We start from the raw sequence: 27,904 nt of genomic DNA, 5'->3' as shown, positions 1-27,904 counted from the left end.
GGCTGCCCTGTCCCCAGCTTTCCAGTACCGGCCCACCCATGCAACAAGGACACCGAACTAGACGCTATCTGCAGGCACTGCCAGCTTGCAAACCTCAGAGACATCTTATTTCATGTCTTTAAAGAGTCCAACTCTGGACAGGTGTACAGACACTCGCTGTGTATTGGAGGCGGTGCCAGGGGCCGGTACCTTTGCTTCCTTGCTGGGAATTTGATCAGCTGCTACTGGATGGCCTTTGCCAAAGGGGACCATCTGCAGAGCTGGGCACTGGAAGATGTGGCTGGCAAGTGCACCTCCTGGTGGCCATTCAGTGACCAGACTGGTCCTGGGAGCTAGAGGCCTCAAAGCCCTCCCATGAGCAGGGAAAGTGCCCACCCAGGGGCACACAGCAAAACGGGAGGGGACAGAGACTGCAAGGAAGCAGGCTGCTGGGCTCCCGGGGCAGCGTGGTGGCTGCTGGTTTGGCTGGCAGTTCTGCGGCCAGAACCCTCACCTTAAGTATTTACTGAGCCAGAAGACTCTCAATCTCCTTCCTGTGGAGTCTGGGACGGAGGTTCTGCAGCCCCGAGTTTTTCACAGAAGTACAATCATGCTTGAGTGTTTAACGAACACCTTAGATTTATTCTCTCACTTCAGAAGCCACCTCGCTTAATTTATGTATATACACAGTATATAAACATCTCTACAATGTTCTTTACACATCTTAACACAGGTTTAGGGCTTTACATCCATGTGAAGTCTGTTCAAAAGGACCCATCATGCACTCAGAATCCATCCTGCCTGTTGTATGAAGACAGCCAGAAGCTTGCACAGCACAGCCAGCAAGCACTCCACACCAGTGTATGTAGCCCAGTGGCCTGCCCTGGCTACATCTGTTTCAATCTTTAATGCTGTTAGTAGCAAATGTCTATTAAACACAAGAGAATATTGAGAGTTAAGTCGATTCAACAGCTCATTAAATAATACTTGTGCAGCAACTCCAGATTCCTGTAAGGGTTAAAGAAGGTCATTATGTACAAAGCACTGGTTAGCGGAACAGAACAGGTTTAATTTTAGCCTAAACAGAAGGTGCTTGGGGGGCACAGCCCTGCCATCAGTACACACTGGCAGATGTTTCCACGTCCTGCCATTCCCAGGTTTTCCTGACAAGCCCTTTTCCACAGGCTCCCTGCCGACAAGGTATCCCCAGCAACAAACACTCGACATCACCGCTCCCACATGGGACAACCAGAGTCCGCCTAGTCTGGTAGAGGACAAGCTATGAAGTTTGGTCCAATCCATAGAACTGGGAAGCCTTCATGGAACCAAGGGGTTTAGGCCTAGGAAGCAGGAGGCCAGTATACTTCTGGAGTGAAAGAATGGGGCTGTGCACACCGCAGTGCTGGACAAGGCCTTTTCCTGGAGGCCAAACACGGCTGCCCTGTGCTGACGCAAGCTGGAGAGCCTGCGTGCCCCAGGTGAACTCAGGGCCTTTGTCCTCCTGCACCCAGTGCTCCCCTCTGCATCGATTCCCCTGCCTCATCCCTCAAGGGCTCATCTACTCTCCCTCCACCATCAACACAGTGCACGGGACCTTTCCCAGACCCATAGAGGGCTCTGCAGAAGGACCTGTGGAATATGGGCAGTGCCTAAGCATGGACGTGCTGGGCATACAAGATGCTGCAAACCCTCTCCTCCCTGCCTGTCCTCCCCTGCACTGCAAGCAACACGGTCCTGCATGTCATAGTGACCGACATTCTGCAAGGAACAGCAAAAGGCAGCCCTGGATCAAAGCGCGGCATACGACTCCCATATGCCAGTGGGCAGCGGCGGGCATCTCACAGAGTGAGCCCCTAGCTCCGTTCCACTTGGATCCCCCCGTTTCCCACGCCCAGGCAACTAGCTGGTGTGTCTGACCCTGAGCAGTGCTGACAACCACAGCCCTCCTCCTCCTCCCAGATACCTGGTACCTGCTGTGGGTCAGAGAGTCGGGCTTCAATGCCAACAGCTCCCACTCTGAAGCTCCTCTACCCATTGTAGTCATTCAGTTCAAGGTGGATTTCACCCCCAACAAAGAGACTCCTGTCAAGCCTTGTCTTCAGGGCTGCAGTGTGGGAGCAGAGGTACAAAGAGGTGAAGAATGGGGTGGGGGGAGGCACCAACAGATCAGAGGCACCGAAACTGACAGCAACTGAAAGGGCCACACGTTTTAATTTCAGTGTTTCTTGTGATACCTTTTGTCTCAACCCCCCCTAAAAAGCTTTAAAATGTTGGGCCCTGGTGCACATCCACATAATGAGAACGGGACGCAAGCCCATACAGCAAAACCGGGCCTTGGGTCTCACCTTCCTGCCACTGCAGGCAGTGGGCCTCTGGGACTGAGTAAGAATGGCACCTAGATGTGTCCCAGCTGTTTCCACCAGGGACATGGAGCACAGAAAAAACACGCCCTTCATCGCATCAGACTAACCTGGGAAAGAAAACCAGATTCGACTTGTTGCCTTTGCTCCACGGGCTTTGGCTCCAGCTTGGGAAGCCCCAGCTCAGAGCACTGAGCCCCATTCCCACAGCACTGAGACAATGCACGGGACTTAACACACGTCCACACTTCAGATCCTGCAGCATCTGACAGCCAGAAGGCGCCTGTAAGGTTTCATCCACTCCTAGATCCAGCCCCATGAGGTTGGTTAGGCAGGCAGCACTAACCAACAGGGAAAACCAAGGTTCTGGAAAGAGCCATGAGTTGGCTGTGGGGTGAGAATAACTCAGGACTGTGGAGCCAGCTTGCTGACATCAATGGCTCCGCAGCAGACCACAAACCTAGAACCTATACCAGGTCGACCCTAACTTGGGGATTTCCCTCGATGGGGCTGGTCACCAGTCTCCTCTTCCGGAGACCAGAGGTCTCTTGTAGCTGGATTTCGGTTCAACAATGCTTTCGTGGTTATTACCTGTGCTGTTTCTCTTGTGCATCTTTTTCTCCTTTTGTTTGCAAACGTAAATCTGCAATCCCAGTGAGATGCTGCAGACCAAGGTGTGCTTCAGTGGGCAGAAGCGTTCACTGGAAAGCTTCACTTTCCAGGCTTGTGTATTCACTGCTTGCTGAAGGTGATCACCGCTCAGAGCCCTGAAGCATCTGTGGTACATGACTCCATGGCCACACTAATACCACACAGGTTCAAAGCAAAGTGTGACACATTTGAGGTGCTTTTTAATTTTAAAGCTGTATGTGCAAGTGTCTGTGTGAGCTTCCTATTCAGAAATAATTTGTCCTCCTTCCCTCCTTGGTTTTCCATTTTATTCTACCATCTTCTCAAAACTGTCTCCCCAGAAGACTAAAAATTCACCTGCTCGGTAGGCAGAAAATTATGCAGATGAGAGACCAACAGAGAGATAACTTTGAAGTTTACATCTGTAGATATTGCTGATATAATTTTCCTATCCAGATATTTTATGTTTGTTTAAAAATAGAAACTTCTATTATAAGAAAATAGTTTCTATGGCAACATTCCCCAAACACAGTTTCCAGTCACATAAACTTGTTTTTCTTAACATGATACCAAGGTGGCTCAATAACAATACAGTACCAATAATAACCAAATATAATAAATTCCTTAAAAACTACATCCCTGCTTTCCCCACTTACTCATAAACTATTGTAGTAATTTTCCACTTAAAAAAAAAACACATCAAAACAGGGATTTTAAAAAACATATCAAGACCACACAATTCTACCCAAAGTATTCCACACAATATGGATGAGCTATTTCAACTCCAGACTTCTACCAAAGATGCTCCAAAGGACAAACTCCTAAAGTGGTTTCCCGGGTGTGACTCAGGACGGCATTTCTGGAGACCAAAGGGATCCTATTCAGAAACATATTTTGGGAGACCATGATGAGCATTATTTGACAACGAAAGAAAGTAACTTTTCAGAGTACATGGGAGGTCCATTTTATAAAGCTTTAGAAAATTAACAGCGACTTAACTCTGTTCATAAAAACCAAAAGTGAGGCCGTTGATATGATCAGGAGTCCTGGGAAAGGTGTAGAGGGGGAATTAATTTGGGAATTCTGGGAACAGGCATATAGGGCCAAGTATTCATTGTCACTGAAACACATGCAACTGAGGTATCACTGAATCCCTAGTACTCACCTACTCCAGTTTGTGGCCAATTGTAAGGAATTCTGAAATTCTCATTTTCCTTCAAACTTATAACCCTATAATCCAGCAGTACTGGCTACTCAATTAACTATAAAAATATTCAGACCTATTCTGCATATAAATACAAAACATTTCTACACCTAAACAGTCCCACTAACATCACAGGTAATATATAAATTAAACTCGGATTTCTTGACCATTTTCTCAGCTTACGTCTGTCTTTACTCTAAGTGAAGTTCAATTTATATCCAAAAATATATTTAAATATTCCAAAGGTACACTGAACCAAACTTATCAAAAAATGTAAACGAAATGTGTCTAGCTGATGTGTAGGAACCATATTTTAAAGTTTCTAATTCACCCTGTAGGACTCTACAAACAACTCACCAAGTCACATTCAGGTTATAAAGTGGCTCCTCGGAGACCACTGCCAATTAGTAGCACTAGCGTTAGCAAATCTAGTGGTTTACTGTGTCCTAAAGACTTCTACTCGGCCTTTGTAATCACACTCTTTCTGAGCCAGCCTCAGGCTCTTCCATCCTAAGGCAGCCAAGCTCCTCAGGAGACCAAGTCTGGGTCTTGGGTGCACTCACAGCTTGTACTGGCTCTGTTAAAAATCCACCACTCTTGGTGTCTCAGTCCGGGCTGGATGAAAAAAACTTCAAGGACGGAAACTCAAGGAGCAGTTGAGAAGCTTGAAAGGAAACACGGATGGGTTCCTATCTGGATCTGCTCCTTGCCTGGTGTGGTTGTCACACTCCACAGTCCAACTGCTTCTCCTGGAGCTGCCTGCTCAGTATCTGATAGGAAGACAGAAAAGCCACTCCTATGTGGAAAAGGATCTGCCAGAGGTTCCGCAGCCCATGCAGGTACACGTTGCCCAGGCAAATGAAGAGCAGTATCAGCACGACCTTCATGGTCCTGGCTGGACTGTAGAACAAGTACAGGTAACACTGAAATGAGACCGCAAGAGGACGTCTAGTCAGAGACAACATTCTTTCTCTCCTTCACTCTGCATATCTTTCTAATAAATATAAATCAGTCTTTAAAAAAAAAAAGCCCATTTTTGGTCTCAGCATGATGGTTCAGGGGCTGAATCCTCACCTTGTACAACTGGGATCCCATATGGGCTCCAGTTCATGTCCTGGCAGCTCCACTTCCCATCCAGCTCCCTACTTGTGGCCTGGGAAAGCAGCAGAGGGTGGCTCAATACCTTGGAACCCTGCACCCGCATGGGAGACCCAGAAGAAGCTCCTGGCTCCTGGCTTTGAATTGGCTCAGCTCAGGCCATTGTGGCCACTTGGGAAGTGAACCAGTGGATGAAAGATCTTTCTGTATCTCATTCTCTCTGTAAATCTTCCTTTCCAATAAAAACAAATAAATCTGTAAAAAGCCCATTCATGTCCCAGCTGTTCCATTTCCCATCCAGCTCTCTGCTGTGGCCTTGGGATCCTGCACTCATGTGGGAGACCTGGAAGAAGCTCCCAGCTCCTGGCTTCAGATTGGATAGGCTCAGTTCCAGCCACTGTGGCCATATGGTGAGTGAACCAGCAGATGGAAGATCTTTCTCTGTAAATCTGCCTTTCCAATAAAAATAAGTAATAAATATTAAAAAAGAGAGAGAGAGAGAGAGCCTATTCCTAGAACAGGGAGTAATCCAACAACCGCTCAAGTGGAAGGGAGACAGTGTCCCACTGAAGAGATATGCAAGAAGAAAGCAGCTGAGGAATGGTGGGGGAGCTCGGATATTCCCGAAGCCATGGGATGCCTGCTTCAGGAAACTACTCAGCCCAAGGTTTTGGAAATTCCCTTTTTTAAAGAATAAGTGTGTTTTCAATCTTGTATCAAAAATCTGTCTTTGCACAATCATGTAGTTCTCAAAATTGAAACATTCTTAAGATACGCAAATGCTCTTCAAAAATTTCAAGGAAAATACATATTACAGAAAAAAAACTACAAAGGGATTTCAAGTTTTGCACAAAAATAAAGTTATATTTTATATTCCATTTTCTACAAACTTCTTGCATATAGGCAAGAATGGGGGAAAATGCTCTGAGAATAGAAATTTTAACTAAAACCAAATAACAGGTTAAGCATGCAAAGAAAGTGTGGAGATCTTGGCCCATGTGGAGTGCATTGAAGGAAAACTAGTCAGTTGAGCACGAAAATCAACTGCCTATCAAAGATGCAAGGCCCCTTTCTAGTCTACCCAGCTTATCTGGAAAGAAACAATTATTAACTTTCTCTAGTTCATGTTCTTAATTTTGCCTTATCTCCTAAAGGATAGAGTGGAGTTGGAAGGTAATATTATCACTAATTATAAAAATAGAATTTTTCATTTAGTTCTGCATTTAAACAACCACAAACACACAGACGTTCTTTCTGTAGAAGGACATTTCAGCACTTCAACTATCCCAACCATAAGTACAGGGCTACACCTGGCCTCATGCTAGCCTGACCAAGCCAATCCTACTGCATTCTCATCCCTCCCTTCTGGGGAGTCAAATTCAAACTCTGGGCTTCTTTCTGCTGCAGTTAATGGCCCTGTGGTCTTAAACAAATGACTTTCCCTTCTTGAGCCCAAAGTTTTTCCTCTGTAAAAAGCAGGAGAGGCCTAACGTCCTTTCACAATGGGCTTGATCGGGGCCATGATTTGAACTGAAATCTTGATGGAACAAAAAAACGGGATCCAGAAACTTGCTGATGGTTCTGAGAAGAAAAGCATGTCATGGACTTCACATCAGCGGTTCACCCACCTGACAAATGCAGGCCACAAAAGGAACAAGAAAAGCCAGGATGTTTGCAATTTCCTCATGGGCAACCTAAAATAAATATGAGGAACACAAGGGAAGGAATATTTAGAAGAAAACAAACATTACAGTACAAAATCCCTGGTTGAATGAATTACAAGTCCCTGTTTATGCACAAAGTCACAGTTGCCACACAATTGTTTTCAGTGCCTGGACACAACATGCACCCTCCTGTCCCCATGAATCTTTGGAGCCCCAAGCCCTTTCACCTCTCAAAACCCTACTCATCAACCAATACCATGACCTTGCCACCTCCTAGTGCTGCCAGCATATCTTACTTTGCACCACAAAGGCCCCTGAGGCAGAGACTATGTCTTAACCTTCTTGTGTTGGCCAAGTACCTATTCTAGTTGCGCAAACAGTTGGTTAAGTATCTGGTTCTGAGTAATGATAACCAACTTGAGGGCAAACCACAGCTCACATTAAGGACAAGTTATGGTAACACATGGTTATCACTCTGGTCACACAAGCCCTCTGCCATTCTCCAAGAAGGTCATTTGTATCAGTTCTGTGGCGGTTCAATATCAGCTGAGCTTCAGCCTTCAGCCACCACATGCCTGAGTGTGATCATGGTGCATTGAGCATGGCTCCATCTCTAACGATAATATCTGTACAACAATGAAAAAACTCTTTTTAAAAAGTTATCATCCCAGAAAGTAGCTTTGAGATATGCAACCCAACAATGGAAATTCTTATGCATATCATTCTTTTAAATATATATAATTCTTTCACCAAGTCACAGAGAACGTGTGCATCCACAGCATACAAGTCAGACTACAGGACAATCTTTTCCCTAAGGAAAAGAGCCTTGACCTTTGAGTTCAAGAATCAAGTTTCTTTAATATGGACATAATAGTATTACCCACTTCCCTATACCCCCTGAACCTTTCTTTTTTTTTTTTGTTCTTTAACCATAATTAACTATGTAAAGATTGTTAACAACAATACAATAAAATAGATTTAAAAAAAAAAAAAAGAATCAAGTTTCTTCTCTGAGTCAATAATCTGGCTTTAGGCCCTGTGGACTCCAGGGCCAAGGAGTAGTCTGATGTCCTTATAGTACATCTCTTCACAATATTCTAGCAGGATCTTAGGACAACAGATCCCCACCCACCCTCCAAAAAAAATCCACTTTCATTACACATTTAACTCAGTAAAAGAATAAAATTTAAAATAAAAAATTTTATATGAACTTGAAAATTATTTAAACCTGAAAGCAAAAAAATCTTATCAATAAAATGTATTCCTGATAGTTTCTTTGATCTGGTGTTCTTCAACTGAAACTACGAAATTTTGTTCTTGAGCAGCTTACCTGCAGGGAATGTTCTGCAAGGTGAACTCCACGAATGAGGTTCAGAGCAGCACACAGGATGTTGAGGACAAGCGAGAGGATGCCCAGGGCAGTCACCGGCTCCATTCGGACATTGGGAGCTTCTCCAGGGAAAGAAAACAGCATCTAGTGAAAATGACGTCTGCATGAAGAAAGCTAAGCAGAGACACTAAAATGAGCTCTACTAGCAAAAGGATCATGATGTTAGACTTCGGAATTACAAGAGCACTAATTCTAAATGTAGCAGAAGTCAGAGGAAAGAAAGACAAGAAATGAAGGACAGGATGGACCTGGGACTTGAGTTACACCCAGAAAGCTCCGCTCTCTGGCAAGGACTCAATAATCCTTTCTGTTTAAAGTAGTTCCCTGGTGTTGGGGGAGTCCCAGAGTCTATGAAACTGTGTCATAAAATGAAACAATAAAATAATAAAAATAAATAAATAAAGTAATTCCCAACTTGGGGTGATTTACCCCGCAGTGGATATCTGGTCAAGACTGTAGAGACATTTTTGGCTGTCACAACCATAGACAGGTGCCGTTGGCATCCAGTGGGTAGAGGCCAGGGAAGCTTCTAAATGTCCTATACATACAGGATAAGCCCCTGCAATAAAGAATCATCTCCATCAAAAATGTCAGTGGGCGTCAGCTGAAAACCCTCAATTCCCTGTCTACTAGAGAGGCCCATGGCTTCATTTCCAAACTTGCTGTCAAATTCTGAAAGTATTTCTGTTGTAAATTAATCCTCACTTCAACATGACGAGGACGATACTCAGTGCTATTTTGTGCATCTGGAGTAAATCATAGCAAGTGCATTTTTTTTTATTCTAAAGTAATTGGGAAGGGCTGGGATATTAATAATTTAGACTTTAAGTGGTTAACAGAATTATGAAAACAACACTCATTCTTACTTTATAAAACTGCTGAAACTGATTCTGTTCTTCACAACAAAATGGTCCCTACTCATCTTCTTACAGGGCTCTTCAAAAAAAAAAATCCTTCCTGTCCTTCCATTTCACTCACATACATACACCCCTAGCCACAACCCAACTTCAGCCTACTGTTAGTATGTCAGTTCCCACTAAGCAAGTCAAAGTCCCTGTGAGAACAGAACGTGCTACCTGGAAAGATTCTAACCTCAGGACAACAGAATGAGTCAACTGCCAGTGAACTGTCCTAGAAAGACAGGCAGGTTGACACTTTGTGGACTCATTCCTCTTGTCTAAGCATTAAAAAAAAAAAACAGACATTATAAAGTTAGTTAACCCTGTATTATGTGCAGCAAGAGACAAGTAATGGGTTTACCTTCTTCAAAACTTAAGTTTACTCACACTCAAATCAGAACAACTTATTAACTGCCTGCATAGCCCATCTAGGAACTCATGGGTTGAAATGGATAAAATCCAAATCCAAAGTTAGACCAAAAACATGATCACCTTTAATGCAGCACTGTTAAGATTCAAGTAATGAGTCAAACATAACAACAGTTAGAATCAAGATAGTTAGACTGTTATTATGTAGACTGTTCTATCATTCAGAAGATTTAGCTCTTAAACTAGCTCTTAAACTTATTTACATTCCTAGGATGTAAATAAATATCCACTTTAATTAAATCAGTTTAATTATATGCAAAAAAGCATGCACTGTTATGTGCTAAGCACTGAGTGACTAATGCTGTTAATGCTAGGCAAAGCCACAGAAGGCCAGGCCCTGTGATCACGTTCACCAACACCTGGGACCTCAGATGGGGATGCTGAGATCCACAGGGACAGGGGAAGCTGCCAGGTCCCAGACGAAGGGGCATGACACGCCCTCAGCCTGGCCTTCCCATAGGCCTCATTCCCATAAAGCGAGGTAGGGTAGTGAGGGGTGAGGACGGGGAGGGTGAGGAAGGGGAGGCTTCTCAGTGGAGATTTGCAACTGACAAGAGGAGATCAAGACTCATTTTAATCACATATTCCTAAAATATTTCTTTATTTATTTGAAAGGCAGAGACAGAGATCTTTCAGCCATGGGTTCACGCCCCCAACTGCCTACAATATTTGGGGCTGGGTCAGGCTGAAGCCAGCAGCCTGAAAATCGATCTGGGTCTCCCACGTGGCTGGCAGGAACTCAATCACAAGACATCCACTGCTGCCTCCCAAGGGGCACATTAGCAGGGAGGTGGGATTTGAACCCAGGACCTCAGATGTGGATGCACATGTCCCAAGCACTATCTTAACCATTGCACCCAAAATGTCCAAATCAAATGCCTGTGTATATAACATACATGTAATGTACAATCTACAGTACAAATCTGCAATGTTTGGTAAGTGATTCTGAACAAGAGAATGAATCTCCTTTTACCATTTTAATTTATAGACTATAACCTTGTAAGAAAACAACCTGCCAAGTCACTTTAAAAAACATTTTTTTTTAATTGGGAAGTCAGTTACAGAGAGAAAGAAGAGACAGACAGCTCTTCAATCTCCTGGTTCACTCCCCAAATGGCCACAATGACCAGAGCTGAGCCAATTCAAAGCCAGGAGCCAGGAACCAAGAGCTCTTCTGGGTCTTCCACAGGGGTGCAGGGCCCAGGCTTTGGCCCATTCTCTGCTGTCTCAGGCCATAGCAGGGAGCTAGACGGGAAGTGGAGCAGCCAGGACACGAACTGGAGCCCATTTAGGATGCCAGCACTTGCAGACAGAGGATTAGTCAATTGAGCTATTGCATAGGCCCCTGAGTACTTTTCAATTCCTAAACTTCCTTCAATAGCAGCCTTCCCCCTTGGAGCCAGTGCTGGTGCTGTAGAGAGTTAAGCCGCAGCTCAAGTCCCAGCTGATTCACTTCCCACTGAGCTCCCTGTTCATGTGCCTAGGAAACAGCTTTGGCCACCACACATACATGGGACCCAGATGAAACTCCTGATTCCTGTCTTTGGACTGGCCCAGCCTCAACCATTGAGTAAACAGTATATGGAAGATTATTTCTCCAATTCTGCCTTTCAAATAAACTAAATAAATGTTCAAAAAATAAAAAAGAATAGCTTTCCCTGAAACCAACCATTATAACAATCAAATTAATTAAATAGCCATTTGGAAACAGGATCTGTAAATGTTTTTTCGACATGCCTCTCACTCCTACACTAAGATACAAGACATTTTTCTAATAACAAACAATGTCCATCTGACAGTAACTGAAACACATCATACCAGTTGGCTTTCCTCAACATCAGAGAGCAGCAGGCCACTTACCAGGCTGCGAGTGCATCGGCACGTGACCATTCATCACCCCGTTTGCCACATCCATGTCCTCCAGAGTGAGAACCACGGGGGGCTGGACCTCAAGCTCTTCCTGAATTTTCTCCATGCTGCTTTTTATCTGGGAGGAGGAGATGCAGTTAAAGTGCCACTTCATTTTCTGAATGACATTGTCTGCAAAGGGAGTGACACAAGCTAAGTGTTTTCACTGGAACGGACACAGTAAGACATTATGAGCAAAATGAACTTCACATTTCTTTTTTAAAAAAAGATTTATTTATTTTTATTGTAAAGTCTAATATACATAGAAAAGAAGAAATAGAGAGGAAGATCTTCCATCCATTCACTCCCCAAGCAGCCACAATGGCTGGAGCTGCACCAATCTGAAGCCAGGAGCCCGGAACCTTTTCCAGGTCTCCCACGTGGGTGCAGGGACCCAAGGCTTTGGGCTGTCCTCAAGTGCTTTCCCAGGCCACAGGCAGGGAGCTGGATGGGAAGCGGGGCTGCTGGGGTTAGAATCGATGACCATATGGGATCCTGGTGCGTGCAAGGCTTTAGCCGCTAGGTTACGACACCGGGTCCTGAACTTAACATTTCTAAGCAGGATCAGAAGTGAGCCAATTTCTGAACAGTTTCAAGTTCAACATAAAGGTTAAATGATTGCTACATATCAACAACTATCTGATTAACCTCTTCAAAACAGAATAAAATGTGACTGCGGAGAAGGCAAACATGCACCATTGACCCTCCGTGATGAAGAGTCAGCCATGGAAGGGGCTTGAATCTTTTTTTTTTTTTAAAGATTTATTCATTTTATTACAGTCAGATATACAGAGAGGAGAGACAGAGAGGAAGATCTTCCGTCCGATGATTCACTCCCCAAGTGAGCTGCAACGGGCCGGTGCGCGCCGATCCGATGCCAGGAACCAGGAACCTCTTCCAGGTCTCCCACACGGGTGCAGGGTCCCAATGCATTGGGCCGTCCTCAACTGCTTTCCCAGGCCACAAGCAGGGAGCTGGATGGGAAGTGGAGCTGCCAGGATTAGAACCAGCGCCCATATGGGATCCCGGGGCTTTCAAGGCGAGGACTTTAGCCGCTAGGCCACGCCGCCGGGCCCTAGGGGGCTTGAATCTTGACCTATCCACTCTGGCAGACCTTTCCAAACAATTCCCAGACTACTTCTAAAGCAGGCTGGGTGTGAGCACCGAGGTTAAGATATCACATGGAAGGCACAGGCTGGTGTCCTGGCTCCATTCCCAACTCCAGATTCCTGCTCCTGTGCACTGGGAAGGCAACCAGAGAGGGCATGAGCATCTCGGTTTCTGCCAGCCGCACGGAGAACCAAGAGTTCCAGGTTTCTGGCTTTGCCCTAGCCCAGCCCCGGCTCCTGAGGGCATTTGGGAACTGAACCAGCAGACTGCCTTTCAAGTAAAGTTTAAAAACATTTTTTAGGGCCTGGCACCGTGGCCTAGCAGCTGAAGTCCTCGCCTTGAACGTGCCGGGACACATATGGTCACTGGTTTTAATCCTGGCAGCTCCACTTCCCAACCAGCTCCCTGCTTGTGGCCTGGGAAAGCACTTGAGGACGGCCCAATGCTTTGGGACCCTGTACCCGCGTGGGAGACCTGGAAGAAGTTCCTGGCTCCTGGCTTTGAATTGGCACAGCACTGGCCGTTGCACTAACTTGGGGAGTGAATCATCGGACGAAGATCTTTCTGTCTCTCCTCCTCTCTGTATATTTGACTTTCCAATAAAAATTTAAAAAAAATAAAAATAAACATTTTTTAAAGAATACCTCTAAGCTTGGAATATTAGGATAGTTATTCCTGACCTGATTATCTCATATATAAAAAAAGGCTTATTTGAAAAAAAAATTATAAATCACTACAAATACATTGTATAAGCTAGGATTATGATTTTGAATGGCTTTAACTGTTTTATTTTAATGTGGACTCATTGCTAAATCTTCAGTTTTCGAAGCTTCATACATACATCAAGTCACAACACACAGGAGTCGGCGTCCCTGACTCGTTCTAGTTCTCCATAAAGAGCAAACACGACCCTGGGGCAGGGCTGTGGGCAGGCTGAGCACCTTGCTTTAGAAGGAAGGCACGTGCAGACAGGAGGGGAGAAACATGCTTCCTGGGCAGCTGCCAGCTGGGGATGGTGTGGCTGTGTCTGCTTGGGACAGCAGGCCCTGTTCATGGGAAGAAGCAGGGCTGAGAGCAGCCCCTTAACCTAAGCCTCATCTCTTGTGATCACAGGACCACTAGATCAGGGTCTGCCTACCAAGGAGTGCCCTAGCACCCTTGGTTGACACTGAAAAAAGAGTGCCGCCCATTCCTGATGGGTCAGTCAGCAGACCATGGAAGGTAGGGGAGGGCAAGGCAGTACTGGCCAGAAGGCAACAGCAACCTGTCCAGCTGTTGGTCATGTATCTGACCACCAGTCCCGTAAGAAGCTTACAGACAGGGCCCGGCAGCGTGGCCTAGCAGCTAAAGTCCTCGCCTTGAACGCGCCTGGGATCCCATATGGGCGCCAGTTCTAATCCTGGCAGCTCCACTTCCCATCCAGCTCCCTGCTTGTGGCCTGGGAAAGCAGTTGAGGACGGCCCAATGCTTTGGGACCCTGCACCCGTGTGGGAGACCTGGAAGAGGTTCCTGGTTCCTGGCATCGGATCGGCGCGCATCGGCCCGTTGCAGCTCACTTGGGGCGTGAATCATCGGACAGAAGATCTTCCTCTCTGTCTCTCCTCCTCTCTGTATATCCAGCTTTCCAATAAGAATAAATCTTTAAAAAAAAAAAAAAAAGAAGCTTACAGACAGCAGCAGTCTACATGGGGACCACAGAACACAATGCCCATCTCTCCTCCTGCCCTCCTCAGAGTTCAAAAGGACCACATATGACAAAAAACAGTCACACACCATGATTATCAGGCTGTGGCCCAAGGCCCCAGGCCTCTACAAAGCCTTCCCAGCTGAGCCCAGGAAAGAAGCACAGTACCCTCTCCCAGGGGAGAGCGAATCAGACCTCTGAGGGAAGGCCCAGTTTCCTCTTATTTCCAAACTGCTGCAGGTTGATAGTCTGATAAAATACAATAAAAATATCTCAGGAATGCCAAGTTACTAAGCATTGGTCCTCACTTTCTGTAGTTACTTTGTGAGGAAAGCACCCGTTTGATCAGCACTACTCTAAAGCATGAGTTGGCTAATGGTTCTCAAAGAGCTGGACAGTAAGTACCATGCCTTTCTGAGCTATCTGGTGTCCATCCAATGACTCAGTTCTGCTGTCCAGGGAGAAGGTAGCCACTGGCAACACAGATAGGGAGAAGCGTGGCTGTGTTCCATTAGATTTACAAGACCAACCAGCTGGCCCCATCAGTCATATGCAATGACCCCGGGTATTCCATCTGTATAGGTTTTACCCATCCTCCACCTGGCCCCAGGCTCTGGAGAGATGAAAAGCCAGTCAAGTCACAAAGCTTTCCAGGCTGCTCCGCTGCTGTGGCATCTCAAGGCCCAAGGCTGTTCAGTGACACATCCTTGAAGGTTCCATGTTTTCCTTCATGGTCAAAGCTAAACCTACACTACAAGTTCTACACATACAGTGGCATAGAGAGAACAGTAAATATAAAAGAGAGTTACAAACCAAACTCGAGGAAGGCATAGGGCCTGGAGGCTAGGCCAATGCAGGTGTTGTCATAGGATGCTGTGAATTCCCACCACAGTGTCTCCAGGAAGCAGAAGGCCATGGCTGTAGGACACTGGCGCGAGCAGATAGCCATGCAGGCCACATCCCCGGAAGCTGAAAAACTGAAACAAAGGGGGGCATCTGTATGACTAGCAAACAGACCCATGTCCTCCCGTCCCACACCCAGACACAGCCCGGCCTCCTCATGACTGTACCTGTGTGGCCTGACACAGTCCTGTGGCTGCTTATTGCATGTGTGGTACCTCTTCAGCTAGCCCTACATCTGAGACTCTTTCTCACACGTCCCTTCAAAGGTCTAGCAGCTTTAGCCACTGAAAGCGTGTGATCCCTCCTCTTCACGCACAAGGGAATCAGCCCCAGATTTCTCTGCATCTACTCAAGAAAGTGGTTTTCCTCTTTAATTGACATCAATAGATTTTCTAATGTTAAACCATCCTGGTATCCTGAAATAAACTTTGCTGGTTCTAAGCTGCTACAAATCCATATACTTACTACTACTGGATTTATTTTGTTGATGTTCAATTTAGGACTGTTGCATCCATGCAAACTAAGAATGGCTTGTAATTTTCTGTTCCTCTGTTGTCTTCACTTGGTTGCTATTTAGGTTATTCTGTTCTCTATCAGCTAAATGCAAGGTTCTTCATTGTTTTCTATTTCCTTCCAGATTGCCATACTGTTATTTCAAGTTTGGAGGTGAAGGGGGCTCTAGTTCCCCAGGCTGTGGTATCTACTAATTCCCACTTGAGTTTCTTCCTGTTTTGCTAAGTGTTCATGGCTGTGGGGCCTCTTTCTCTCAGTGGGAATTCCTGGCAGCCCGGCTGGGGCACACCTCTTCCAGGGGGACTCTCCATGTGCTGTGGCCAGCTACTCTAGAAGCAGCATCAGTCTGGGACCATGACTGAGGTCTGGGAATTCCTAGACCTCAGGGAGCATAAGCTCCAAGGCCAACCTCGCAGCAGGCATGGAAGCAGAGTCTCGGGTTCCCAGGAGAGGTTTTATTGTATTTTTCCTTCCTATCCAGAGTCAAGGAGAAATGAGTTCTGGTGTATGGATGAGCAGACTGTCAATGACTCGTCTCCCTAGGGCTGTAGCTTGACAAGAATCTCCTTTATGTGGGGTCTTGCTGACACTCCACTCTACTGGGGGAACCTCAAGCTCCAAGTTCACCACCTCAACTACCCAGGAGCCTCAGAGCAGCTCACTCACCTGCTACCTTGGTATTCTACCCCTCCTTCATCCAACACCTTGAGGTTTGTTTCTCCCAAGCACAACCATTTACTAAAAATATATATATTTTTTAATGCTTGCTACATTTCTAGGTGTTTTGGGCAGGGTACTGTTTTACCATCTTGTTGCAGCTGCAATTCTCTTTATACAAACTTTTGCAATTTAAAGAGAGAAGGAGTCCCCTCCTCGTGGGAAGAATCTGTCAGAAGGCGCTACCCCTCTCTGGCATGGAGGTGCTTCTTTATGACAGAGGATCCTGGCTGCGGTCCAACGTATGCTTCCAGCACCTATGAATGTCATCTTATTGAGAACTAGGGTCTTCACAGTGTAACCAAGACAGAATGAAGACCTGCATCGCCTGTGTGGACCTTCGCCTAATACAAGAAGAGGGAAATTTGGACACAGGGAAGAAAGTCATGTGATCACAGGGGCCAAGACTGCACTGAAGTGTCTACCAGCAGCCACCAGAAGGAAGCAGGGAGGGATGGAGAGGATTTTTCCTCACAGCTTGCAGGGGGTGACCTGCTCTACTGGTACCCAGTGTTAGGGTTTTTGGGCTTCATAACTGTGGCAGAACAGATTTCTGTTGTCTGAAGTCCATCAGAGGTAATTTGTCGTGACAGGCCTAGGAAATAAAACAATTTTCCCAATAAGAAGAGCTATGGTATAGTTCACCTGGAAGTAGAGAAAACTTCAGTTTCCTCTGCGAAAACAACAGTGAGCAACTCCTCCCAAATATAAGTAAGTGAAGCAGTTTATATTCCTTTTTCCCAAGACTACTACATGACCCAAGATTTCATTTTGAAACTGTAGGCTTCTTTTTTTGGTGTGAAAAAAAGAGCTTTTAATAGAGAAAATGCTCCCTGTTTGAGCTACAACATGGGTTAGTTCATCACAGCATGGTGAGGAAGGGGCACGAGAGAAAGGGCTGCACAGGTGGACAGGTGCACAGCACAGGCACAGGTGCCTGCCAGCGGGCACAAACTGTGGGACACGACCCTTCTTCCTTCTCACCCGGCATACTAACTAGCCGGTGTCAGGCCTGGACGCTTCCTTTTGTGATCCTGAGACTGGATTCCCCTGGAAGAATTCCAAGTGCAAATGTGCTGCTCCAGAAGAACAAAGGGGACTTAGTGAGCGAGAGCCCAGCTAGCAGAAAGCACAGCTGCGTGATCTGTCACAAGCTGTTCTGACATTTCAAAACCCGTCTTGCTTCTGACCCTTCACAGAACAGCTGCCTTCTTCCTCTAAGCTCTAGAGGAAGAGATGAGGCTGTGCATGAGAAGACCTGGGTGGCACACAGCCTGCATGCAAACCTGGCCCTGCCAGTCACTAACCTATAACTCAGCTGCTCCTTTCACCCCAACGGCCGCCTCTATGAAACACATTTAAAGCTAATGCCTACCTCTTCCACATGGAAAGCACAAAACCAGCGTTGACACACAGAAAGCACTCGAATGCATGAGCTGTTACTACTGGGATTAATGTAATCATTAAATCCTACCACCATGGGAACCTTTTCCCCATCGTATTGGGCTCTCATCTGTATTTCACAGTAGACAAAGTTCCTTATGACAGACTTACTCATGTTTCATGTCCCTGCTCTTGCCACAGAATGCAAATTACCAATTATAAAAACTAAAAGTGAGAAAAAAATTAAAAAGCAAATTAAAACCATTCAGAAATGTTAATAAAAATTAAAAATTAAAAACAGCAGCCAAGAGCTATAAGAGAAGTCTTATCTCCTTGGCTTTCTTGCTCCCCTCCTTATCCATTCCCAGCATCTTCATCCGACATCTTCTCCCGCCTCATCTTTCTTTCTGCCCCACATCTAACTACAAGGGAAACAAATGGCATGAAACACGGCTGACCCCAGGTTTTCCAGAGCTCAGAGTACCCCACCAAGAAAGATCAGCGGCTAGAACATTCGTGCTGGAGGCTCTGGGGAAACCCACTGGATACACACAACCCCAGATTACCTCCTGACACTAGGGGTACTTGTCACATACACTTCGATTGTGAGGTGACATCCCCACAGCATCAGGGGTTCTGCTGCGTTTAAATGAACCCCAGTGTAGCTGACACTCTGCAAAGGTGAGCGTGTTGGCTTACTGTATCCTGAAGTCACAGCTTTCTGCAGAGCCTCGGCCTGGACACTGGGCCAGTCGCAGGGTTAACGTCTTGAGCCGTTTCCTGCACTCCACAAAATCCTGAGTGTGGTAGAAGTCAGTAGAGGCTGAGAGGGGCAGTCCATCCCTCACTCGTACCACGGTGGCAAAAAAGATCATGGACATGGTCCGCGGGAGGAGGCATGAGGACACCTGAGGAAAGGATGATTGCCTTGTTATTGAGGGCCAGGGGATGGCGCCACAGGCACCCCACTCTGCCCTAGCTTCTCTTACCCTCACCCCGCTCTCTCCCCACCCTCAACTGCACTGCTGCTCCCGCTCCCCCACCTACCCCTCCTCCCTTCATGGTCTTCTCTCTTCTTCACTTGCAACCCTCCTTTCTCTTCCCGCCAATGATTCTTTCCCTTCCCAGGACGAACTAAGCCAACTGGGATGAGGGAGAAACGATGCAGGAGCAGATGGGCTCGGGAGCGTTAGCAGGCAGAGCAGGTTGCGTGACCCACTGTCCCGAGATGGCAGGAAACTCCTCTCCCTGAAGCTACAAGAACTGGGGGCAGTGGCTCATCCATCCAGGTCCCAGGGAGGGTAGGTGCCAGGCAGGACAGCTGCCACTTCCTCATCTGCAGGGAGGAGCGGGGGACCTGAGCCTGTGATTTAATCCTGGCACCAAGGGAGACAGAAGGCAAAAAAACACCACTGAGTGCATCCTCCTCGATGTCTGCAAATGCCTGACACACAGCCATGCCTCAAGAGGATGACTGCGTCCCACAGATGGCTGGAGGAAGTCATTTAGCAGATTATAGTACAGGAAGACACTAAATATTTGGCCATGACATGTGAGCACCATTAGGAAACAAAAGGAAACAGACCCAAGCCCTCCTGGTGCCTTTTGCAAATTAGAAAAAAGTGCCCCTCAGGGTGGAACCAGGCCTGCTGCTTGTGGAGCCTGGCTGGGCTGCAGGCTCCCTTCAGTTCCACGTGCCTATACACGGCGGCACGTGCCTGTACAAGCAGCCCTCACCGCCATGTGTGGCAGCCCTCAACTTGGGATGGGACAAGTGTGGTGGCCATTACAGCCTTTGTGGGTCTTTCTAAGCAGTCACACATCTGGCTGTCAGGTGCCCTGCTTGACAGGATGCTCAAAGGAACACCAGAGGCGTGTCTTCCAAAGAATGCCAGTAATGCAAACTGGCTCCACCTTGCAGCTCTACATCTGTTGTGCAGAAAAACCCTCAGGACACAGGCCTCTGGGCCTACACACACACTACACTTTGCCTGCACAGTCACTTGCTGATGTCCCCTCATCCAAATCCAAGGCAAGGACTGACTCAGAACCACCCTCTACCCAAACTTGCCTTGGTAGCAGTACTTTCCCTCTCTTTTTAAGACTTATAAAAAATTATTTGAAAGGCAAAATTACACAAAGGAGGACAGAGAGACATCTTCCATCTATTAGCTCACTTTCCAAATGACAGCAATGGCCAGGGCTGGGCCAGACCAAAGCTAAGGGCTGCTTCTGGGTCTCCCATGTGGGTGCCAGGGTTCAAGGACCTGGGCCATCCTCCCCTGCTTTCCCAAGGACATTTGCAGGGAGCCGAGTTAGAAGTGCGGTAGCTGGGACTTGAACCAGCACCCATACAGGATGTCAGCCTTGCAGAAGAAGGCTTAGTGTACTGTGCCACAACAATGGCCTCTTACCCTAAACAACATTTCTTTGTCCCCTTACTGGTTTAACGTTTCTACTATTCAAGTGTAAGAACAAAGATCACATCTGTTATGGAAAAACAATGATTCTCACTTCTCACATTCAGGAACTGCAGGAATGCACAGGCCATCTGTCCCCCTTTCCACACTTTCCACTTGTGTGGGGGAAATGAGAAACCCTGGAAGGCTCTGGGAAACTGCATCCACATACATGGGCAGCGCTGGCAGGGCCAGGCCAGTGGCCCAAAGGCACCCTGGGCTCCACACCCACCTTGAGCACCAGGTTACTCACACTCACCCTTTATTCTCTGGGGAATGTCTGATCTAGTTAAAAACATTTCTTATATATATAAAAAAGTTACAGGGCCCTTATATAGATAGGGAAGGATCATAAGACCAAGTTGAGACTAGAGCTGAGGGCTAAGTGGTAACTCCCCTGAGAGCTGCAGGCCATGACACATAAAGACAGAGGGAACGAGGCTGGCGTGAACTCCAGCAGTCAGCCCCACCCAGGCCCTGCAGAGCGCAGGCGTCACACTCACACCAGGCACTGCGCAGGAACTGATAAGGACAGTGGTGACATTCCCAAGAGATGATCAGTGTGCCAACCAATTCCACCGCTCCTGGCTCTCTATCCTGTTTATTCCCAATAATCAAACCTGCTTTCCTGCAAACATTCGCATGGAAGAGAAGCACAACTTGTACTGCTTTTTGGTTCTATTAAGTTACCAGTGCTGCAAACTGATGAAATTTACAAGCATTTTTTATGAAATGTTTAAAAATACATGCAGATGCTTAGAGGAAGGCAATGCTGTGTGATCACTGTCAGCAGTGTCTGTGCGGCACGCAGGTGTGTGACCGTCCAGGACAGTCGTGGCCTGGGGCACTGCAGGCCTGGATCTGTCTCTCTGGCTCAGCTCTTGATTCTGGATTCCCACTAACGCACATCCCAGGCAGCAGCAGGAGACTGGAGCTGAATTCCCGGTTTTGGCCGGTCCTAATTCCAGCAGTCTCAGATATTTAGGTAAGGAACTAGTGGATGGGGATCTTTGTCCATCTCTCTGCTTCTCAAAGAAGTTAAATCAATCAATCCTTTTTAAACATTTAGAATTAAAAACAACCCAAGGGGTCAGTATTGTGATGGAGCAAATTAAGCAGCTATTTGTGATTCTGGTATTCCATATCAGAGTGGTAGGTCGAGTCCCAGCTGCTCTGTTTCCAATCCAGCTTCTTCCTGCTAACGCACCAAGGAAGACAGCGATGCCAGCGTGTGCAGGAGATCAGGATGGAGTTCCCGCCTTTGGATTCAGACTGGCCCAGATCTAGCTGTTGGAGGCTGTATACAGTGAACCTTGCAGATGGAAGATCAATTTCTCTCTGTGTCACTCTCTTTAAAACAACAATAAACTGAACAGTGAAATGGAAGGGAAAGAAGAAGGACAGAACAGCCAGAACACTTCTAAGGGTGGAACCACATTTAAAAATGTCATACAGGACCTCAGCGAGCTGACATTCATATCCTTGGAGCCCTGTGGGACAGAAAGGGAGTGTGGCTGGAAAAGTATTCAAAGACATAAGGTTTAAATAATTCTCAAATTCGGTGGGAGGCAGAAGCCTATAGATTCAAGAGACTCAACAAATCCCCAGAAGGATAAACCCAAAGAAAGCCACGCCAGCATACAGAATAGCCAAACTCAGAAAAACTTAGAGGAAAAAAATCTTGAAGCTAGTAAGAGCAAAACAATACCTAAAATTCATGCGGAGGGAAGCAATTCAAATGACAGAGTAATTCTCATAAAAACCACAAAAACCAAAAGGAAGTTACAGTCAGTGCTGAAAGAACTGCCAACCCAGAACTCCGCAGTCCGCAAAAATCCTCAGGCGCAAGGGGACGAGGCCCACGTGGAGAACACGGAACAGCCACGTCACCAGCACACTTGCTCTTAAAGAACCTGGGAACACCAAGAGGGAAGAAAACAACAGGAAAAGTGAAAAGATGACAACAGAAAATAGATGGCTCTTCTCCTGAGTTTCCTAGCTTACATCTGATGATGGAAGCAATCATTTTAATGTGCATGATGTGGTTCTCCCAATGGCAGTAAATACTCATACCCATTAATGGGGGAGGACAGAAAGATGTGAAAGAAGGTCAAGTTTCTACATTTCCCTTGAAATAAAGAAATTCCGGACAGCAGTTAAGTGGTTGTTTAGGATGCCCATCTCCCAGTGTGGAGTCCCTGCTTCTGACCCAGCTGCACGCCAACACACACCCTGCAGGGCAGCATGTCGTGGCAAAAGCAGCTGCAGATCCAAAATGAGCCCCAAGCTCCTGGCTTCAGCCCGGCCTAAGCCTGGTTGTTGCAGGCATTTGGGGAGTGAGTCGGCAGATGAAAAAGTCAATCCCCTTCTCTCCCTTTCTCTGTGTGTCATTCCATCTCTCAAATACTTAAAATCAAAAACAAAACAGGGAGGGTTGGCACAGTGGCAATGCAAGACTAATCCTCCACCTGTGATACAGAGATAACATATGGGCGCTGATTAGCTTTCTGGCTGCCCCACTTCCCATCCAGCTTCCTGCCTGTGGCCTGGGAAAGCAGAGGATAACGGTCAAAAGCCTTGGGACCCTGCACCTACGTGAAGGACCAGGAAGACGCTCTTGGTTCCTAGATTCAGAGGGACCCAGCTGTGGCTGTTGTGGTCATTTGGGGAGTGAACCAGTGGATGGAAGATCTCTCTCTGATGCTAACTTTCAAGTAACACCAATTTTAAAGGAAAAATACGGGAGAAAGAGAATTTCACAAGAATCTACATATATAACTGATCGTTTAGATTAAGTGGACGAATTTCTCAGAAAGTACAAACTACCATTCACAAAATATAAAACAGGCAATTTAAACAACCCTGTCATTAAATTTACTATTAAAAGAATTTGATCATAATTTAAGAACTCCTGAAAAGGAACTCTCCAGGTCTATTACAGTGTCACTGGAAAATTCTACCACACATATTAAGAAGAGTTAATGGACTGAGTGTCTGGACTAGGGGTGCAGATGCCTGTTGGGATGCCTGGAGTCCCACACAGGAGCACCTGAGAGCTCTGGCAGAGCCTGGTGACTCAAGTAACCAGGCTCCTACCACCCACATAAGAGACCTGGATTATGTCCTCAGGTCCTGGCGTCTTGCTCGGCCCAGTCCTGGACACTGTGGGCACCGAGGAACAAACCCACAGGGGAGAGCTCAAAACAGGAAACGGCCAGATTGTTCCACAAACAGCGAATGATCAACCAAGTCACAGTATCCTCATCGCACGGGGATGCAAGTATGGCCACGAAGCATAGTAAAGGGACATTTTTGTGCTGATGGAATAAATCTGTATCTGGATAGTGCTGAACCAGCACAAGTCCTGCATGCACACTTAATAACAATGTCCATGTCTTGAATTTGACATCGGACCAGCTATCAAAGATCTACCAGCCAGGGGAAAGCAAGTGACAAGTACCCAGGACCACTCCGTGCTATCTTTTGCAACCTCCTGTGCCTTTCATGATTTTAAAACACAAGTTGAGTTAAAAAAAAGAGAATTAGCTCAAGGTCCTCAGGTTTCAGTTATTACGCTCTTAGTTCTTTTTTTATGACTAAATGGCATTTTAAAACATCTCTATCAGAACAATAATCTTATCTGCTAATTAGCTGCAGTTGCAATGATTTATACACAAATGCTAAAGGGCATGTTTTATACTGAACAGCTCGGTAGCTACCTGACATTTCCAAACTGGAAAAAATTACAATCTCAGGCTCATTAAAATATAGCATATATTATGTTCACGCATAATTAATTTTCCATTTGAAACAGGAGAGCTGTGGTGTGAGTCTGGAAAATCACGCCACAATCTACAGAAGAAAATCATACTAATCCCCAAGCATAAAAGCACTTCAGACTGCTCCCCGTGAGCACACTGTACAGCTTTCCTGTCTTACAGGCAATGGAACTGGGGCCTGGTACCACACACCTACTAGCACATCCTAGAAAAGCCCTTCAAAAAAAAATCTGCTAAGCAGGTAAATGAATGACCTAAGAAATACTTTATATTTGCACAGTGAAACAACAAACATGGTTTTGCAGATTCTGTGCGATAATTCTGATTCCTACATTGGACATTTTCCCACAAAGTGTTACTGAGATGGAGCTAAGCCCAACCTCACATAGTAATCAAATACACAAGATCCTTGTTTTTAACGTTTTTCAATCTGCCTTCCCATTTTATAAATCCTTCTCTCATCTGTTCCTACACACTGCCTGCTCATAGCTTGACCCTATTCTACCACCAAAGACTGTCCACGCTAGAGGTCACCCTTGTTCACAGGATTTTCTCCCTCTTTCACGCTAAAGCCAGCCCAGCTCTTCAGCAGAGGAGGTAAGAGAGACAGAGAGGACCAGGCTTGGCAAAGGAAGAATTCAAACGAGCAGAACAAGTTTCATTCAATCCCAAGTGTTCCCTGTAAGGCACCCTCCTCCCTCCTCCAATGCGTGTAGCAGTCACACCACCCTTACTGCACTTGCCTTCCACCCCAGGGCTTGGGGACTCAGCAGCTGATCTGGAGATTCTCAGGCTCCTAGTGAGGGAGGTGAAGTTTAACTCTGTCATTTGTTAGGAGCCGAGAAAAGTGTGGACCTGAACTAACAGCAGTCAGCCCCACATATCCTGGGGTTCTACAACTGAGGATTCAATCAAAAATATTCAAAAAAAAAAAAAAAAAGCAAAGATTGCATTGATACGGAACAGATGGTATACTTTCTCCTTGTCATTATCCCCTAGCAATACCATATATCAACTGATGTAGCAGGCGCATTGAGCTAGCTGTATCATAACTAATCTAGAGCTAGCTGATTCAAAGTCCATGGGTGAATGTATTTTGCATTTCCCATGAAAGACTTCAGTATTGTGGACTCTGGTTATCACAGCGGTCCTGAAACCAACCCCCAGGGATACGAAGAAAGGACAATGCATGCCACCACTAAGCTAGGACCTTTTGCAGCGCTCATGTTTATACTGAATGTTCACACCCCTGACATAGGCCCTATTCTGCCCTGGGCAGGTGGGAAAGGCTCAACAGATGTTAGCTAGATTCAAGCCCAAACTTCCTCATTTGAAATAAGTCAAAAAGCCCACGGTCTTTCCACCACATCCTACTTCTCTAAAACCAACCTTCAGGCTGACGACTACTTTACTGCTGCAAAATGGTTCTTTTGCAGAGCTAAAACAGAGCAGTCCTGTCGGTTGGTTCACTCGCCAAATGTCCCCATCAAATCCCTGGCGGAAACTGGGAACTCAATCCAGGTCTTCCACTTGAGTGGCAGGAACCCACTTGGGGGGGAGCCATCACTGCCGCCCCTCTCCCCCTACCCGTCCCCTCCCAGGTTCTGCATCAACAAGATGCTGGAATCCAAAGTCCCAGGCAGATACGGAACATATTGGGAACAATATGGGGCCACACATCTGCCCCTAAAACAAATTTCTAGAACACTAACACTAAAACTAACCAGGGACTTGTTGGTTAAGATCACACCTGCTGTTGGAAAAGTTGGTCCCACATAACACAGCACTCGGTAAGCCTGGTCTCACAAACAGGCACTCGGTAAGCCTGGTCTCACAAACAGCGGACTCTTCTGCGAGCTTGGCTAGCAGACACTCCGCCAACAACGGTCCCCTCTCATCTCGGACACTCCCCGTCTCCTCCCACTGTCCCAGCTGTCCGCCGAGGAGGGGTCCTTGCCTCGGGCCGCCCCGGGGGGAGTCTCAGGGAGCCGCCGGGAGGGACGGCGGGGGGAAGGTTGGACAGACGACTCCTGGAAGCCAGCCAGAACCGGGTGGTGGGTCTAGGCCGGGACGAGGAGGGCGGGGCGGGCCGCCTCCACCTCTAGGCCCGCCCTGCGCCACACCCGGTCCCGTCTGCTCTAGCTAACGGCCCGCGGCACCCGCCTCCTCCGCCCGCCAGCCCCTCACCTCGCCCGGACGGCGGCCTCGGGGGAGTCGGCGCCCGCCACCCGCCACCACCTCTGCCACCTCAGCCCCACCGGGCGGCGTCAGCTCACGACAGCGGGGGGGCGCGACGGGGGCGGCGCTGCGCATGCGCGAGCCTCGCCCCGCCCCACCGCATTCGCGGCTGCTAGGCGACAGGCGCACCCAAACCGACCAATCGCAGCCGGCCTGCACAGCCCGGTCCCGGAGCGGCCGCAAATGAAGCAGTTCTTAAAGGGGCGACCCCACGATGGAGGGGCGTGACCGAGGTGCGCGCCTCCCCGGGGTCCTCCCGCCTCCAGGCTCTCCCCGACTGGAATGTGAAGTCCGCCTCAGTAATCCTCACCTCCCGAGGTTCGAGAAAGTCGGTTCCTGCCGGGGCAGCGAGCAGCAGCACGCACACCTGGAGGCGTGGTGACCCGAGGAGCGGGGCCTCCTGCCAACCTGGATGAGGTGCCAAAGTCCGGCCCTGAGGGGAAACGCCCCAGGCCGAGGGCTGGCTGGAGGGAGTTTGGGTAATTCATTGCAACGTTTCCTGTTGGGAGTGCACCTGTTGGGTGGGCAGGGTCCTGGGCGCGGCAAGAATTCTTCTAGAGGAACTACTCGTATGAGGGCAGCGTGCAGGTACACGTCAAACACGGGTAGACGCAAAATGCTTCTCAGAGCGGAGCAGGGCTTTTGGTCAGGACTTGTATGGTCCCAGGAGACTTCCCTGAGGATGCGACAGTGACCAGGAGGCAGCTAAGCAGGGGCAAAGAAGTGTGTTTTAGAGGGAGAGATCATCTTGTGCGACGAATCCAGTGTGGGAGGCAGGAGAGACTCCACTGAGGGATAAAATGTATGGCAATGTTGGTTACCCAACAAGATCAATGTGCTCTGACCTGAATACTTAAAAAAAGAAAGGAAAAGAAAAGAAAGAAAACTCAGCCCGGCGTGTTAACCTAATGGCTAAAGTCCTCGCCTTGCCTGTGCCGGGATCCCTTATGGGCGCGGGTTTGTGTCTTGGCTGCTCTGCTTCCCTTCCAGCTCCTGGCTTCGGATCAGCTCAGCTCCAGCCACTGAGGCCACTTGGGGAATAAACAAACGTGGAAGATCTTTCTCTCTGTCCTTCTTTCTGTAAATCTGATTTTCCAATAAAAATAGTTACATCTTTGGGTCTGGTACAGTAGCCTAGTGGCTAAAGTCCTCGCCTTGAACGCACCGGGATCCCATATGGGCGCCGGTTCTATCCTGGCAGCCCCGCTTCCCATCCAGCTCCCTGCTTGTGGCCTGGGAAAGCAGTCGAGGATGGCCCAAAGCCTTGGGACCCTGCACTTTTGTGGGAGACCCAGAAGAGGCTCCAGGCTCCTGGCTTTGGATTGGCTCAGCTCCAGCTTGGGAAGTGAATCATCGGACAGAGGATCTTCCTCTCTATCTCTCCTCCTCTTGGTATATCTGATTTTCCAATTTAAAAAAAAAAAGAAGAAAGCTTTAAAAAACAAATAAATCTTTTTTTAAAGAGGAGTAAAATGATAAAATTTATATTCTGTGTATTTTACCACAAAAAAAGCAAAGGAACCCAGACATTAGAAACCAAAGGGATTGCGTGACAGC

The 27,904-nt window shown here is 47.2% G+C and overlaps 1 protein-coding gene and 1 long non-coding RNA gene across 3 annotated transcripts; both read right to left on the bottom strand.

Moving 5' to 3' along the window:
* Positions 1–4,874: 4,874 nt before the first annotated feature.
* On the bottom strand, positions 4,875–26,403 carry SEC22C (SEC22 homolog C, vesicle trafficking protein). Of its 2 annotated transcripts, XM_004581390.3 has the most exons (7): positions 26,297–26,403; positions 18,571–18,779; positions 15,169–15,332; positions 11,514–11,693; positions 8,266–8,384; positions 6,900–6,965; positions 4,875–5,096 (listed from the first exon to the last, which is right to left on the bottom strand). In XM_004581390.3, the coding sequence occupies exons 2-7, from the start codon at positions 18,750–18,752 to the stop codon at positions 4,896–4,898; spliced, it is 912 nt and encodes a 303-aa protein (XP_004581447.2). In that variant the 5' UTR covers positions 18,753–18,779; positions 26,297–26,403; the 3' UTR covers positions 4,875–4,895. The 2 variants fall into 2 exon arrangements, with proteins under 2 accessions (XP_004581447.2, XP_058534456.1); XM_058678473.1 differs by lacking the exon at positions 11,514–11,693.
* Positions 17,513–18,558, bottom strand: LOC131482823 (uncharacterized). Its single transcript, XR_009247323.1, has 2 exons — positions 17,963–18,558; positions 17,513–17,564 (listed from the first exon to the last, which is right to left on the bottom strand). It is a non-coding gene; the product is annotated as an uncharacterized LOC131482823 (long non-coding RNA).
* Positions 26,404–27,904: the final 1,501 nt, after the last annotated feature.

This window comes from Ochotona princeps, chromosome 21 (genome assembly GCF_030435755.1).
Source record: "Ochotona princeps isolate mOchPri1 chromosome 21, mOchPri1.hap1, whole genome shotgun sequence".
NCBI classification, from domain to species: domain Eukaryota; kingdom Metazoa; phylum Chordata; class Mammalia; order Lagomorpha; family Ochotonidae; genus Ochotona; species Ochotona princeps.
Note: the sequence above shows the minus strand (reverse complement) of the source record. Positions and strands in the feature narration are given on the sequence as shown.